At 40.6% G+C, this 18,188-nt stretch overlaps 1 protein-coding gene across 1 annotated transcript; it reads left to right on the forward strand.

Annotated features, from left to right (window-relative positions):
* Positions 1-3,510: 3,510 nt before the first annotated feature.
* LOC101602886 (olfactory receptor class A-like protein 1) lies at positions 3,511-18,173 on the forward strand. Its single transcript, XM_045134229.1, has 2 exons — positions 3,511-4,400; positions 18,068-18,173. Exons 1-2 carry the CDS (start codon positions 3,511-3,513, stop codon positions 18,171-18,173), a joined length of 996 nt encoding a protein of 331 aa, XP_044990164.1.
* The last annotated feature ends 15 nt before the right edge of the window (positions 18,174-18,188 follow it).

The raw sequence follows: 18,188 nt of genomic DNA on the forward strand, positions 1-18,188 counted from the left end.
CCTTGGATATAAGATCCTATATCCAAAACCCACAAAAACAACACACACACACAAACACCAGAGATTGTGTCAGGATCTTATAATGATCATTAATAGCTGGCATATTTCATAATTGGAATTGGACATCCTGTAGGATTGGAGAAATTACCATGGATTTTGGTGTTTGTTTTGTTTTTTGTTTTTTGTGTTTTTGTTTTTGTTTTTTTTTTTTTTTTTTTTTTTTTGTAAGGTCTCACTCTAGCCCAGGCTGACCTGGAATTCACTATGTAGTCTCACAGTGACCTCGTACTAACAATGATCCTCCTACCTCTGCCTGCCAAGTGCTTGGATTAAAGGCATGTGCTATCACACTGATATTACCATGGCATTTTAATAGGTGGTTGCTTTCTGGGTAATATACAAACCTCTTCCTCCTCCCTCCAGAGGCAGGTATCACCATGTCACCCTGGCACTTGAGACAGGCTCCTGTCTATGAGCCCCTAACAAGGTCCATTTTGTGGGTTGTGGGATCTGCTGCTTCCTTACTTGAGCTTTCATGCACTCTTTCCGTTGCGGCCTGTTCCCATGAAGAGGGGTTTTCAAAAGCAGTAAGGCTGAAGAATTCACAAATGAGAAGACTATGTTTTACTTATATGCATCAACTTGGTACTATCTCTCTCTTTTTTCCAAGGCCCAGAGACAGCCTCCTAATTATCCTTCTCTGTGTTCCTGTTGGGATCAGGGAAAGCTCATTTGATTTCATAAAGGTCAGAGTGTCACAAAAGCCCTTTATCTCTTGATCATTGTCACATTCACACTCAGTGACAGGCATTAGAACTCCCAAGTCTCTCTGATTCAAACTTTATATGTCCACTAACACTGATTTGTGTGCATTTTCTTTCTATTTAGAAGCTTATAATCACCTATACAAAATGTATATTTATAAATGTACATTGTTGACTATACATCTATCTGTGGCTACTCTTTTTCTTATCATTTCTTCACTGACTATTGTTATAGTTATCCATGAATTCTGGGTATTACTATCACTGCAGGTGTGACTGTCTAGTGTATGTACCCAGGCATATATATACATTGCAAAGGAATTATATAATTTATAAACACAACATGGAATCAAAAAACTTAAGGAACAGTGTACCCATACTTATAGCTCCACCAAATTTCAATGTGATAAGAACATCTCCAGAATTGTTCTTGGATAAATTGAAGGATCTTGGCCCATACTGAATCTTGCCTGTGTATTTTGCTCAATGAATGTGATGGAAATTTGATTTTCATTGCTATGTTAAATTCCCTACTTGTTTTTTCGACCTCTAGATAACCTGTGGCTATAATTTCAGAATGTGAGTGTGTCTGAGTCATTCCTGCAGTTTAAACATATATTAATCTGTGGTCAAACTGTCTTTTTATTTTCATAAATGTCAGAAGTAGTGCATACTGCCTAGTAAATGCTTCACATGACCTTCTCTTGCACTCTGACCTGTTTAAATTTGTCTCTGAGAGCCATAGTGAAAATGATTTTCATTTCTGTTGAAATGAATACCTGATATCACATTAAGGATCTTTTATCTTTCCAGAAAGTAACTATAATCACACAAATAGGGAAGGGAAATTTGTACATTGAGCTGGATGATAAAATCATGAAAGGTTTGGACTTCAAAGGGGAGGAATCAAGCAGAGAGGGATGAGTGACAAAGAACTCGTGTACAGTAAGATGTGAGTCAGGCAATCTGCTGAATTGAGTGAGATATGAGGATCCAGAAAGTGTGAGCATGAATGAGAAGTGATCATGGGGCCTGGTAAAGATAAGATGGATGTGAAAGTTTGAATGTAAATGGCCCCATAACTCATATTTTCTTCATTAAGCTTCCTATTTAGTAGTCCTCAGCAGACCTCGAGTCCAGCCCTACGGTGTGTGTTGAGACCCAGCTTGAGCTGTAGCTGTTGGTTCTGACTTTCTAGTGTAGATGTATGATGAAGGGAGCAGCATCTTATGCCACAGCGAAATTTTCTCTGAATTCTGTAAGCCTGAAATAAACCCTTTTCTCACATAAACTGCTTCTGGTCAGTTGTTTATCCAAGAAGTAATAACGTAACTGCGACAAATGCATTTTGAAAAATTATATGTTCAATAATGAATGATTGTAAAAATCATAGTCTCATTTCTCAAGCAATGTAAATTTAGGAGAAAAAATTGAAGTTTACACAATACATAAGGGAAATTATGGAAGAATGATAGGCCAGTGTGATGTTTGAAAATAAATAATTTAGATGTTGATCCCTCACACTATATATATAAAATATCTTTGGATTAGGAGGGATTTGTTGCAGCTTGATATAACTGGTGATTGACTTGGAGACTTTGCATAAAGAAAACTTGTTTGGAATTCATAGACTTCCATTTAAAAATCAAGGACTGTATCTCAGATGACAAACAGCAAATCAGTAAACCATGGTCTCCTAATGGAAACAATAGTAAAAAATTTTAAAAGTCAGTGAATTAACAATATGAATTTTATTGTAAACTTCACAAATCTTATATCAATATACTATATTTGTGAATCTCAAAACACTGTATTCTAAGCATTTTGGAAAGCCTAGTAATTCTGGTTACATAAAAACCACAGAGAATGTCTTAACAGGAAAACTAGAGTTAGAATTCCCACATGTTATAATAATAGGAAACATGGAATCTCTGTTAAACTGGTTCTCATCATCATGATATGACTATCATTGTTGGGGAAATGTATTTTTGTGCAGATATGCTGTTTAGTAGCAGCTGTGTCTTAATTTGTGTGTGTCTAAGGCTCTCCACTAAGTTATGAGCACTAAAAATGCCATAGAACATCACTGATGGCCTTAAGATTTGCTTGATAAGAGACAAAAAGTTAAATACACATATTACTGACTGTTTAAAAGAACATATCCCTTAAAAATATTGAAACATTGAGCCAGGCGTGGTGGCGCACGCCTTTAATCCCAGCACTCGGGAGGCAGAGGTAGGAGGATTGCCATGAGTTCAAGGCCACCCTGAGATGACAGAGTTAATTCCAGGTCAGCCTGGACCAGAGTGAGACCCTACCTCGAAAAACCAAAAAACAAAACAAAACAAAAAAAATATTGAAACATTGAAACACAGGTAAAGAAAAAAATATAATTGGATATTCCTAAGGAAAAATGATTTATGAAATGAAAACTTCTTTCTCACATAGGCCAACATGTCCTCCTGCGTAACATAACAAATTCAGGGTGTTTACAATGAATTCTCCCTGCTTCTCAGATACTTCTATCCAGTAAAGTTCTCAAGAATCCCTGACATGCAATTCCTTGAAGTGTGATCTCTGCATCTGAAATACAAAGGAATTGGATATTTCACCACCTGTCTCTGCATGGGAACTATAAATCAGCATATTTGTCCTCAAACACTGTTTTAAAATACTTTTAGAAGAGTTCCCTTGTTTTCAATGTAGTTGTGACAAAGCTGATAATATCTAAAGCATCATTTTGATCATGTTTCCAAGTGACACGATATTGGGGATTTTCCTCACATCTGAGTTCTGTATCGCTGTCATAGGGAACTCATTTCTCTTCCTGTCATATGTGTACATTTTCTTAGATCAACGTTACCTGAAGAAACCCATAGATTCCATTTTCATGCACCTGACAATGGCTAATATTTTGACAACTGTCTTCTTGTTGATACCTGATATTGCATCATCCTTTGGAGTGAGACATTTTCTCAACGATGCTGGTTGTAAGGCAATCTTGTATATCTACAGAGTTACCCGGGGTCTTTCCATCTGTACTACCACTTTCTTGAGTATATTTCAAGCCATCACCATCAGTCCCAGTAACTCTAAGTGGGCATGGGTGAAACCTAAACTCTCTTCATGGATCTTCCCTAGTTTATTTTTCTCCTGGGTCATCAACATGTTCATTTATGTTCATGTCATTCATCTTGTAATAGCCAAGAAAAATGCCAGTTTTGCTGGCCAGGGATATGTTCATGCTTTCTGTCAAACCAGGGAGTTTAAGGATGAGGACTCATGGCCATTTTTCATTGTCATACTGACTCGAGATCTCCTCCTTGTGGTACTCATGATGGCAACCAGCCTCTACATGGTGAATCTCCTTTTCAGACATCATAGGAGAACCCAGCATGTCCACAGCCAGAGCCTCTCTTCCCAGCCATCTCCTGAAACCAAAGCCACTCACAGCATCCTTTTGCTGGTAAGTTGCTTTGTGTTCTTTTATTGGTTGGGTAACTTTATCACCCTTTATGGATTCTATACACCTGAGAAAATTCCAAGACTGGAGGCTATTAATGCAATTTTATCATCCTGCTACCCAACCATGTGCCCTTTCATACTCATGAGGAATAATAAGATCGTTTTGGCCAGGCATGGTGGCACACTCCATTAATCTCAGCACTCAGGAGGCAGAGGAAGGAGGATTGGCGTGAATTGGAGGCCACCCTGGGACTGCATAATGAATTCCAGGTCAGCCTGGGCTAGAGTGAGACCCTTCCTCAAAAAACAAAACTTCATCCCTTTTTTTACTGAGAAGTACTTGTATTAAAAATGCATTCAGAAGCTGGAGAAATAGCTTAGCAGTTAAGGCACTTGTCTGAGAAGCCTGTGGATCCAGCTTTGATTCTCCAGGTCCCAGGTAAGCCAGATGCACAAGGTGGCACATGCATCTGAAGTTCGTTTGCAATGGCTAGAGGCCCTGGTGTTCTCATTCTCTCTCTCTCCTTCTCTCTCTCCCTCCCTCCCTCTCTCTCTCTCTCTCTCTCTCTCTCTCTCTCTCAAATAAATAAATAAAAATAAAAAAAATTTAAATTTTTCAGTAGCTGATCTCCATCCCATGCTTCAACAACAACAAAGGAATGTATATATACTAATGTAAGTGAGAAAAGAAAAATGTGGGAACTTGAACACCTGATATTGCCTGAATTTTTATTTTATATACTATACATTAGTAAAGCTCATACTTTAAATTTTACATTACTAACAGTGCATATCATTTTATTCACTTTCACATTTGCTACCTTTTTAAATTATTACAACTTGGGCAAAATGATTGATATTATATATACCCTTTTCTTAAGTAGACACTTCATATAGACACATCATGTGTTGGTACCATAATTTCTCTGCTCCCTGTACCCATTCCACAGAAGATCCTCCTCAGTAGTATTGTCAGTATTCACCATGGGGCTATGGGTTATGAGTTGTGAAAGCAGCAGTCAGTCATTGAGGGTGGGAGACAGTACTTCTGGACATTCCCTTCCACTCTGCGGCTCTTACAATCTTTCTGCCCCTCTTGCATAAAGGCATAACCCTTGTTGGGTGTGTTTTAAGTCTACGTTAGTGTTGAGCTCTCAGCAGCTTCTGGCTTTCTGCTTTGGTAAGTTTTCAGTATCACCAGTGTCTATCGCCATCACCCTGACGGTGGTTGTCAGCTGTGACATGGAAGCAGCACTCTTGCTCAGCTCACCAATTCCTCTGTGTTTTCACCTGGACTCTGCTGATGTGCAAGGAGCGAATCATCTCCTCTTAGGGAATCACAGGTCTTTTCTCTTCTTGTTGATGGATTATGGTTTTCCTCAATTTTTACTACTATTTGTAAAAGAAAAACAACTTCTCCAATGGAGAGTTGGATCAGAATAGTTTCAAGAGAATGAGCAAAGTTAGTTTGGAGAGATGATGATGGGTGTAGCCTCCTGTGGTGGCTTGATTCAGGTGTCCACCATAAACATAGGGGTTCTGAACTCAAGGTCCCCCACTGATGGCAATTTGGCCATAAAAGCCTCCTGGAGGCAGTTTATTCTTGGGGATGGACTTAAGGATGTCATAGCCTGCTTCCTTCTTGGTTGGATGATTTTTGCCAGCAATGCAAATCCCACTTCATCACCTCCCTTTTGGCAAAAGACTAGCGGGTGCTTCTTGTTGGAGTTCATGATCCTGGTCTCTGTAGGATTCTGACTTCGTTCCCAGTTCCAGCTATGGGTTCCTTTCCATGGAGTGGATCTCTTAGACAATCAAGAGGTATCATTTAACCACCTAGACTGTGTGGCACTATTGCACAGGTGTGTGCATCTTGTCAGGCTGGCTTCCTTCGTATAGCAATGTCCCCTACTTGCCCACAACATTGTTGGCCATTTTCCCCCAGCAGCTCCTGTAGCACTTTCCAGCACTATACAGGCTAGGCATCCAGGAACTGTCTTCCTTCCAGATTCCAGACGGGACTCTCCATGTTCTGTTTCAGCAGCATGTGGTGTCTTCAGCAATAGGGTCTTAACTTTTATTGCAGGTGGATAATCAAGGGCTCTGACAGAAGACTGTCTTGTTTGGGGGACCTCTTAGGTCTTTCCAATCAACAGTTCAATGTGAGTTGTAACCAGTTTCTAGTTCTTGGAGTTACTAATCAGATCCAATTTACTTGGGGTTAGGCTTTGTCCTACCCTCACTAGGCCCCTTCTTACCAGACAATCCTCCCACCGTACTTCCATTATAGTTTATATCTTTCAGTCTGCTATCCAGAAGGAAGGTTTCTATGGTATCAATTTATTTGGGTTTAGTCTTGTGTATATCTCCCCCACCCTCCAATTACCCTTACCCCAAACCCTTCCATCCCTATTATCTGTCCCTCAGGTTGCATGGCAGGTATGCCTGCAACTCAAGCTGTCCCAGATTATGAACCACGTATGACAGAGAACATGCAGCATTTGTCTTTCTATGATTGTGTGAATTCACTTAGTATGATCCAACTCTGTCCATTTTCCTACAAATTTCATTTTTCCTTACTCTTGAGTAACCTTCCATTGTGTTCATGTAAAACATCTTCAGTATCTATTCATCAAATGTTGGGCATCTGGGTTGATTCCAGTTCTTAGCTATTGTGAATAGAGCAGCTAGTACATAGTTGAGCAAATATCTCTGCAGTGAAGAGTGAAGCTTTTAGGGCAGATACCCAGTACAGGAACTGCTGGGGAAGTCAGTTGCTATATTTTTATCATTTTCAGAAGTCTCCATACTGATTTCCACACTGGTCTTATAAAATTGTTTTATTTTTGATTCTTCTCTTTAAAATGCATCATTTGAGAGTATGGATTGTATTTCTTTGAATATATTCTAAGGAATTTCCTTTAACAAATCAACAAATGAACCACCTTAAGTTATATATTGCCTTCCTTAAATATGATAGCTGTTATGATATATATATTAAAAACTGTAATAACTAATGTAACAATGAATAAAATTTTTGATATACAAAAATGAGGTGTATATAAAAATGTTATAAAATTAAAGCTGCTCAGAAATGGAAAGATTTGGAGATTTTTCTTAATTGCAAAGAAAATGCATTAGTGGATCACTCCATGTCTTCCTATAAATTACTGCATTGATGCATTTATTCATGCAATCCTGTGTGAGGTTAGGTCTTCCAGGTTGGACATAATCATTGCTATCTCGGCTCAGAGGAGCTATGATCACCCATGGGAAACCTTCATGTCATCAGACATATTAACATTTATATTAGAGCAAGGCAGGAGGTTTGTGATGTTCACACAGCTCAACAAACTCTATGGGAACCTCGTGAAGCCCCTTTCTTCCTGATATTATGTTGGAGATAGACCAGGGGCTAAAACAGATTACTCTAGGGATGTAGATGGTCATACATTTTACATTGACATTTTTCAGCATATTTGTCTCAAATTGATGGAGAAATGAGAATTCCTCAAGGAAATAACAAACTAAAGCAATTCATGACAACCAACTTAGCATTTCAGAAAACCCTTTAAGAAACCCTATACAAGGAAAAAGAAGAAGAGCCTGTATAACAGGTGCACAGGAATAACACACCATATGAGAGGAATAAACAAGACTTAGGCCCAAAACCAAGTTTACCATGTCTAACATAGTTAACCAGAAAACCCCTAATACTAGTGCTGGAGACGGCAAGCATGCCACTTCAGGATCACGAGGAATCAAGCGCTGAAGAGCTGCTTGACACAGTTCCAGCCCAGCTGTCTCTTCCTTGAAGTCCAATGTGGCCCCTCTATAGAAAAATCTTTGGCTCTCTACACTACAGAAATATGTAGTTTTCTGCATAATGTTTGTCTTTCTCTGTCTTTCACTTGGTGTCCCAATCTCTAAGTTTACTTTTCCAGTAAAAATTGGTGTTGGTGAAGTGTTGGTCAATGTATCTGAAAGAGGCTCTGGCATAGAATTGGAAAAACAAGAAAATGGGTCAGAGATAATTGTTTTCCTTAAAGGCCTTAAAGAAAGTCAGGCATGGAGTACAGTACACTTAGGAGGAAACAATGAACCTCCTGGAACAATGTAAACATTGTTATATGACTAATTTTTCTAAATGGTGGAAATTGCAATTGACTCTTTACCAGGAATCCTTACAGAAAAACAACCGAAGTCAGAAATAGCTCAATCTGGGGGACCAAAGTCTAAGTATTGGAGGGACATGAAAAGGAAAATTCAAAATAAATAAGTAAAGGATAAGTGGATCTACTGGATCAGTGATTAATGATGGGAAGCCCCATTTGTGGCTGTTTTGCCTCTCACCTTTAATAGAGTAATTGAAAGTAGAAGTCCAGGAAATCACAAGTGCTTGACCACACATACATGGGGAAAATGTAAAAACAGTTAATCATTACAGGGGCCTGATGATTTTACTTGAGGTGAACAATTATGGGATTGTTTGATGATAAGGAATAACAAAAAGTTTCTATGAATTCTGTAAAATTGTACCTTTCTTGAAGTTTGTTCTTGCATGACATGATCAGAAAATACAAGACTGAGGCTAAGAGCTGTGGCAGCAGAAAAGCAGAGAAATATAGAAACATGGAAGCATAGAAACAGGGAAAAACAGAAAACAGAAAAAAATAGAAAGAGGAAAAAAATAGAAAAACAGAAAGAGAAACATAAAAAAAAAAGAAACAGAAAAGGAGGCAGAGAGAAAAAGATTAAAAAAAAAAAAAAAAAACTCAGCTGCCTTCAGCATTAGCCTGTCAGCTTGCACCAGAACTTGACTTTGAGTCGTTAGTGCACCCTCCTTTTCACACCTCTCCTCAGGGACCCTCCTTCAAGCCAGGGCTGGACTCCGGCATACTAGTAAATAATCCAGCCAATCAGAACAACTACAGATAAAACCCCTATCAACAATAACCTTATAGGCAAGTGGCCTTGCCTCAACATTTCAAAGACAATGACTGAGTTACTCTATAATAAAGAATAAAAATAAGATAAAATTGCTGTGGTATCCAAGAAACAAACCTCACAGACAAACAAGCTTCTCCTACTCATCAAGGGCTGGAACCAACCGACCGACCAAATGAAAGCCCAAAATAACTTGACATAGATCTTCTCATATCTGATAAGAGAAGCTTCAAAATAAAACCTTTCATAAGAGATAAAGCCCACCAAATATTAATATAGGGAACAATTCATCAAGATGATATAACATTTATAAATACACACCAAATCTCAAAGTTTCCACTTTCATAAAACAAATGTTTTAAGGCCAAAGGCAAAATAACCCAAGTCAATATTAGTGGAATACTACAATACAGCCCACTGTTGTTTTTTGATGAGTATGCCAAACAAAAAACTCTACAAAAAAATATGTAAAACCAAACTATACCATAGAGCTATTGGATTTAACAGTTATATACAGAATATTATAGCAAAAAGACAAAGCAAGTTTTAACAAGAACAAAGGACTCCAAAGAGATGTGTGTATGTCATCAGATCATAGTAAAAATAATCTAGTTATCAACAGCAAGAAAAACCACAGACCATCATGAATCCTTTAAGACTAAACAGCATCCTTTTGCATGGAGTTGTAGGGATGATGAAGGAAACCTAAAAACTCCTGAAATAAAAGGAAAGTGATGCCACAATTGTCAGAACCACTGGAAACAAATAGAATAGTTCTAAGGGGAAAATGTAGCACTACGTGTACTTATATTAAATTACATGAGATGCTCACAGAGCTCATCCAAATGACGTAGTGAAGCATCTCACTGCTAATCAAAATCAGAAAAAGCCAAGCCCAAGTGCAACAGAGGGAAAGAAACGATGAAGCTGGAATAGAAATTAATGAAATGCAGAGTAAAATCAATCTAGAATCAACCTAGGAAAACAATGATGTTTCTTTAAAAACAAGGTTGACAAACCTCTATCTAAATTTAACAAAAGAAGGAAAGAGGAGACCCAAATTAATTAAATTGGAGGTAATAAGTCATGGTACCACATAATCTAGTACAATCCAAAGGATCTCTAGGATACATTTGTAAAGATTATATTGCCAAAAGGAGAAAATATAGGAGAAATGAAAAAATTACTAAAATCCATATGGCTTACCAAAGTTAAATCATGAAGATAAAAACAACTTGCCTAATACCACAGGAAGCCACAAGATTAAAGCAGAAATAAGGACACACTACAAAAAAGGCCAGGAGTACTTATTCATACCTCATTTCAACCAAATTTTTAGAGAAATAGATGACACAACTTTCCAACTCTTCTGCAAAATAAACAAAGATGCACTTCTTAAATTATTTTATGAGGCCAGTCTGAACCTGATGGCAAAGCATATAAGGACATATCAAGGAAAGAAACAGATAAACCAATTTTCCTGGTAAACATAGATCCAAAAATTCTCAAAAGAAAAATACTTGCAAACCTCATTCAAGAATATAGTAAAGCTGTGGTCATGATAAATGGACAGGCTGTCAAACCACCTTCTAAGTATTTCTATTTATGCCCAGAGATTAAGATGTCCTCAGTCTCAACCACAGAAGTTTCTTTTTGCAGTAGGTAGATATTAAATTGGTGCAGAAATGCCTCACTTGCAAAAATGTTGAGAACATGCAACTACTGATTTGCACAACCCTGAAAAGAACAACTATAACAACCCCTCCAAGGCTCAGAGAAACTCAGAAAAGTAGGAGTGGACAGAAAACAAGAGCCAGAGGGTGAGTAGGTTGGAGGTGGAGTGCTATCTTTTAGATATAGCATGGCTATTACACTCGTGAATGCATATTAACGTGGTTTCTAGCACAACACTGAGCCTATCACATGCTCCATCATGGAACTGGTAGAGGCTTCTAAAGCACCACTACCCCCCACACACCTCTCAAACTATTGGCAGTAAATGTTTTTCTGGAGAGGGGAAAATCATGTTCTCCACTGGTATATCCACTGATAATTTTCCCATTCTCCAGTGGAGGGAGGGATCCATGCTCATGCAAGCAACCCTAATTTAATGCAGTGGCTCACAAGAGACATGAAAATAGAAAATAGATTATTATTTTGGAGTTTAGTGGTATAAGAGGAAGAAATGGTGGGGGTACATCTGATCCTAATATACCATATATGTATGTGAAATTGTCAAAATTTAAATGTCAGTAAAGAACACAATCGGGTCATACATTATGACCAAGATGGTTTCATCTTTGGAATGAGACATTTGTTCAAGATATGTAAATTAATCAATGATAATGAATGTATCAGAATACATAAGTGGACTCAAGAACAGAAAATATATGACCATAATAAAAAGCATTCAAGGAGTCCAAATAAAAAAAAAAAAAGAAAATATATGACCATCATAGTACCTTAAAAAGGCACTTGACAAAGTTCAATATGCACTTACAAAACAAATTCTAAAGAAGCTAGAAATTAAAGGCATGGTGGCACATGCATTTAATCCCAGCACTCTGGAGGCAGAGGTAGGAAGATGGCTGTGAGTTCAAGGCCACCTGAGACTACATAGTGAATTCCAGGTCAGCCTGGACTAAAGTGAGACCCTACTTCAAAAAACAAAAAGCTAGAAACTGAAAAACATACATCTCAATATAATAAAGGTTATATACACCAAATCTATATCTAACATCATACTAAATGAGTGCAAACTGAGAGCATTTACACCAAAATCTGAAATGAAATAATGATTCCCACTCTCTCAGCTCTTATTCAATATAATGCTCAAAATCTTAGCTGGCAAAGTAAAGCAAGAGAAAGCAATAAAAAAAAATAAGAAGTGTATTCCTATTTGTATATAATATAATCAGATAATTAAAAGACAGTATTCATTTCACTAGAAGATCCTCACATTTGGTAAATACTCACAGCCAAGCAGAAGGATAGAGTCATCAAAGAAAAATCAGTAGCTTGTTTACAAACCAATAATGAACTTGCCAGGAAAGAAATTAGGAAAACAAAATCCCATTTGTAAAGGCTTCAAAACAATACAATACTGAAGAATAAAAGTAACCAAGGAGGTGAATTACCTCCACAATGAACACTTCAACACACTGAAGAGTGAAACCAAAGAAGACACCAGACATGCACTGGCAGAATTAATATTGTGAAAATGGTTGTATTACCAACAGTGTTCTAAAATTCAATGAATTCTTCATGAAGAGTCCAATGTCATTGTTCACAAAACTATTACCATTACCAGTGTTCTAGGTCACCCACCTGAAGTAGATGGTGAGACCTTATTGCTAAAGACACTGCAAGCATCTGTTGCAGAACACTGAGAAATCAGACTGGTACTGAGCTGGGAGCCTCCTCTGTGCTGGATAACTGTCACACTGCTGGAAAGTGCTTTGCAGGATGCCGTGGGAGGAAAGTATCAGTGATCTTAACCGGTAGTGAGTAGACCTTGTGATCCATCAACCAGCCAGTCAGGCAAGACGTGAACACTGGTACAATAGTGTCAGGGGGGTAGCCACATGCTCTCTGGTTGGATATGAAGCTTGATCCATGGGAGGGAATTCATGTCTGCTATAGGAAACGTAGTCTAAACCCTATGGCTTAGAAGGTTATGGGCCCTAGGTGGGGGAGGGAATCTACTCCTATTGTTTGGATAAAAGGATATGTTATGCTGATTAAATTTCCCTCTCAATACTTAAGTTTGTGCTCACACAGTATTGCTGCACTCATCTCTGACCTCTTTCAACACATTGTACTGACTACAATGGTGATGAAAAACCCACCAAAATGCTGAGAAGTGGCAGTTAAATGCTTGACATTAAATGAGATGTCTTGATGACATCTGCCAGGGCTCAGGAGACATTCAACAGTGAGGGTGGAAAGAAAGAATGTAAGAGCTGGAGGACAGAAATGCTCTCCTCCAGACACAGGTGGCTGTCGCATTTGTGACCTCATAGTGACCGCCATGTGCTGAGCCTATGAACATGTTGTCATGGACGGTGAAGGAGGGAAATAAGAAAAAAGACATCAAGGGGCTGGAGAGAATGCTCAATGACTCAAAATACTCGTTTCAAATCCTGACTTCCTAGGTTCAGTTCCCCAGGACCCACATAGAAGCCAGATGCACAAAGGGGCGCATGTATCTGGAGTTCATTTGCGGCGGCAGGAGGCCTTGGTGTTTTCTTCCTCTCTCCCCCTCCTTCCCTCCCTTTTTCCCGTGAATGTAAATAACTTTAAAAAGAAAAAGATACCAAAATGCTGGAGAGCCTTATTGAACGAAGGGGTTAAGTGAGAAAGAGCAATGGAAGAAGAGGGAACAAGAGAGTGGAGGGAGGGAAGCAAGATCAAAATACATTATAGGACTGGGCGTGGTGGCGCACGCCTTTAATCCCAGCACTTGGGAGGCAGAGGTAGGAGGATCACCATGAGTTCGAGGCCACCCTGAGGCTACATAGTGAATTCCAGGTATGTCTGCACCAGAGTGAAACCCTACCTGGAAAAACCAAAAAAATAATAATAATAATTATAGACATATAGACATGTATGAAGACTGCCAATGAACAGGGTTTGTTTGGTTTTTTTTAAAGAGCTGTGCCTTCCTGAGGATTTGCTCCTTTTTTGTTGTTGTTTATTTTTATTTATTTATTTGTGAGCGACAGACAGAGAGAGAGAGAATGGGCACGCCAGGGCTGAGGAGATGGCTCAAACTGGCTTGCTTGCAAACACGGATGGCCCAGGTTTCATTCCCTAGTACGAATGTAAAGCCACATACGCATAGTGGTGCATGTAAGTGGTGCATGGCGTTCATCTGCAGTGCTGAGAGGCTCTGACATGCCTGTTTTCTCTCTCTCTCTCTCTCTCTCTCTCTCTCTCTCTCTCTCTCTCTCTTTCTCCCTCTTTCTCCCTCTCCCTTTCTCTCTTTGTCTCTCTCTTTCCATATATATATTTCTATCAACTTATCTCTATTTCTCTCTCTTCCCCCTTACAAATAATCAATTAAAAAAATTAATCCAGGGCTGGAGAGATGGCTTAGTGGTTAAGCGCTTGCCTGTGAAGCCTAAGGACCCCGGTTCAAGGCTCGGCTCCCCAGGTCCCATGTTAGCCAGATGCACAAGGGGGCGCACGCGTCTGGAGTTCGTTTGCAGAGGCTGGAAGCCCTGGCGCGCCCATTCTCTCTCTCTCTCCCTCTATCTGTCTTTCTCTCTGTGTCTGTCGCTCTCAAATAAATAAATAAAAATAAAAAATTAATCCAGTGCCGGGCTCCACCAGCAGGCAGGTAGTGCTGTGGAAGGACCAGGCCTGCTGGTTCCTCCCAAGGGGTTAAGGAGGAAGATGAACGTAGGGTGACTGAGACCTCTTCTTGCCACCAGAGAAAAGCTACGCTGAGTCGGGAGTCTTGTGGAAGCAGGAACTCACAGGACTCACTTTATTGCTATGAGCAATTGCCTATATAATGTTGGGGACGAAGGCGGGGATTTTAGGACTGCGGGGAGAGGTAAGGGCCAATAGTAAACTGTAACTATTGAAATGGTAATTTTAATTCCTGCGTGGAAGTGGCCGGCAAGAAGCCATTAGGCATCTTGCTGAGTCCTAGCTGGCCAGAGACAGGTCGCCAAACTTTAGTTAGGCTCAGGAAGTTCCACTAGGACTCACGCCAGGGCCTTTCAGGGCCCAACAAGCCAGGAGGTGGGCTGGAGAGATGACTTAGCAGTTAAGGCACTTGCCTGAGAAGCCTAAGACCTCCAGTTTGAATCTTCCAGATCTCAGGTATAACCAGACCTGACAGTGATGCAATCATACAAGTTCAGCTATTTGCTTGGAAAGGGTTGCATAGCTTGTATCTTTATTTTGAGGTCCTAATAATATTGTCTCTTCCATGGTTTTTGTTTGTTTGTTTGTTTTGTTTTCTTTCATTTGAGAGCAACAGACAGAGAACAAGGCAGAGAGAGAGAGAAAAAGAGAGAGAATGGGCACATCAGGGCTTCCAGCCACTGCACGCAAATTCCAGATGCATGGGCCCCCTTGTTCATCTGGCTAACGTGGGTCCTGGGGAATCAAGCCTCGAATTGGGGTCCTTAAGCTTCACAGGCAAGCGCTTAACCACTAAGCAGTCTCTCCAGCCCCTCTTCCATGTTTTGATTAGAGACATCCATTGTGGGACTGGGCAATCTTGTTGGATTTACTTGCATTTGATTTTTCATGTTATTTCTTTTGTGCTGTGGTCTTCCCATGGCAGTGTAGGAATCAAATTTAATTTAGGAGGAAGCTGTAGTTTACCCTTGAAGTGTCTTCAGTGATTACTCCCTGTTAGGTTTGTCTCCCCTAGGCTTCTGGCAGCAATGGGGCCTGCCTGCTCAGAGGGAAGGCGCCCTGAGGCTCTGGTAGCCACTCGGGGACCTGACAAAGGGGATGTTGTTCCATGATTTGGGGTCTAGGACTGAATGGTCAGGTGGCCCGAGGGGACACGGGGTAGGGAGAAATGGGACAAAACAGACTGGTGTTGGGACTGGGCTGCGGAGGAGGGAGGATGGGAATGCCCAGTGGTCCCCGATGCTGAAGGGTGAAGTGATGGGTGATGAAGGGTGAAGTAGGTCCCTTGAACCCTACAGCAGGGGCTGGATGGCACTGCAGGGCCCAGTCACAGGCAGCGCGGGGATATGGGACTGCTTTGGGTCAGGCAACATGCGGGGGGTTGGGGCTGGCCTGGAGGTCCCCTGTGTTGGGAAAGCCTAGGGAGGGGATACCCTAGCCTGCTAGCCTGGGTCCATGCACAGAGGGGCAGTGGCATGTGAAGTCCCTGGTGGTTGGGGGGGGGCGCACTAGCCTGCTGACCTGGGTTCACATAAGGAGGGCGAGAGGGTGGTGGCAGCCAGTGGGGCGGCGTTGGCACGTGGAGGTCCCTGGGGCATTACTAGCCTGGTGACCTGGGTCCACGCACGGGGGAAGGGGGTGGGTGAGGGAGGCGGCAAGTGGGCGGGTGTTCGCAAGCTTGGAGGCGCCTTGGAGCTACACTAGCCTGCTGGCCTGGGTCTCCTTACCTGAGGGTAGTGCAGGAGGAACCTGTGGCTGGGATTGTGGCTAGGATGGCTGCTTGGGGGGGTTGGGGGACTTTTGGGCTCCCTGGAAGTGTGACAATCGGATGATTCCCTACCTTGCTCCTCCAAGCCCTTCCACAAGAGGTCTGCTCACCCCTAAAAGACCAATGAACCCTAAAGTCTTGTCTTGCCTTTCCTTTCCTGGGAAGTGTGGGGCGGTTAGGGAGATGTCATCTTGACGGGAAGACGCCATATTATGGGGAATGTTTAACAAAAAATGCAAAACAGAGGTTAATGAGTCTCCATGATCTCATGGAGCCATGGCAAATGCTCCCAAGGTACTCTGCCACTTAGTATCATGTGAACTCAAATCCCTAGCTATATTGCATTTCATATGCTATATGTAATTCCAAAGGACAAGCACTTTACCTGAAATAACCATAATCCCATTGTTAAAAGTTCAAAATCAGCCAGTAGTGATGGTGCACAACTTTAACACCAGCACGCAGGAAGCTGAGGAAGGAGGAAAGCTATGAATTTGAGGCCAACGTGGACTACAGAGTTTCAGTCCAGACTTGACTAGAGTAAGATGTTGCCTCAAAAAAAAATGTGATAGGACTGGAGAGATGGCTTGGCAGTTAAGCGCTTGCCTGTGAAGCCTAAGGACCCCGGTTCGAGGCTCGATTCCCCAGGACCCACGTTAGCCAGATGCACAAGGGGCACACGCATCTGGAGTTCTTTTGCAGTGGCTAGATGCCCTCGCATGCCCATTCGCTGTCTATCTATCTGCCTTTTTCTCTCTCCGTCTGTCACTCTCAAATAAATAAATAAATAATATATATATGATAATTGGCAATAAATCCTTTACATAATTGACTGATATTTTGCCCTGTAATTATCTCACTGTTAATAGCTTTATTATTTTTAATAATTAAGATATAAAGAAAATCTCTATTCTATAATTCATAAAATACTTAGACGGGATTTATTTAGATATAATACACATATCATACAGTTGACGTCCTTTTTTTTTTTTTTTTTTTTTTTTTGGTTTTTCGAGGTAGAGTCTCACTCTGGTCCAGGCTGACCTGGAATTAACTCTGTCATCTCAGGGTGGCCTTGAACTCATGGCAATCCTCCTACCTCTGCCTCCCAAGTGCTGGGATTAAAGGTGTGCTCCACCACGCCCGGCTCATTTTTAATGAGCAATTTCCTGAGCGTAGTGACACACATATAATCTCAACCATCTGGAAACTGAGAGAAGAATTATGAGAGGGTTGAGGCTGGTGAAGGCCACACAGTGTGTGCCACCTCAACCAGGGCTACCTTACAAGACTCTGACTCAAAAAAAAAAAAATGCACATTAAGTGGTATTTAGAATACCCATGAAATTTTAAAACCATCAAAAATCAACATTATATTTTCATCACTCCAGAAAGAAATACTGTATCCTTTAGACTTCACCCCTCACCTCCCATCTCCTCTCAGTCCCTGAAAACCATTAGTGTATGCTAGGTCTCTGTGGATTTGCCGCTTCAGGAGATTTCACTTAAGGGAAATCTTAACATTCCTTTCACTCAGTGAACATGTTTTCCAGGTTCATCCATGTTGCAGTGTTTGTTAATATCATGTTCTTTTCTACTGACAAACAAAGAAGCATTGACATATTACCAATGTGTGCCATGCCATGTTTGTTTACCCATTCATCAACTGATAGATATTTAGTTGGTTTCCACTTTCACATAATAAATAATGTTTCTACAGACATTCTTTTACCCTTTTTGTGGACAGGTTTTCATTTCCCTTGGGTATGAATCCAGTGGTGGAGTTGCAAGGCCCCATGATTAACCTTTCCAGGAACCGCTGTCCATTTTCCATATCACCTCCACAGCAGTGAGTGAGGATGTCAATT

This window comes from Jaculus jaculus, chromosome 14 (assembly GCF_020740685.1).
Source record: "Jaculus jaculus isolate mJacJac1 chromosome 14, mJacJac1.mat.Y.cur, whole genome shotgun sequence".
Classification (NCBI taxonomy): domain Eukaryota; kingdom Metazoa; phylum Chordata; class Mammalia; order Rodentia; family Dipodidae; genus Jaculus; species Jaculus jaculus.

What these genes read in the sequence shown, in the direction of transcription:
- LOC101602886 (XM_045134229.1), top strand. Translation starts at nt 3,511, where the DNA reads ATGTTTCCAAGTGACACGATATTGGGGATTTTCCTCACATCTGAGTTC. An exon ending in AATAAGATCGTTTTGGCCAG is followed by an intron (nt 4,401 to 18,067) that starts GCATGGTGGCAC and finishes TTTTGTGGACAG; the next exon opens with GTTTTCATTTCCCTTGGGTA.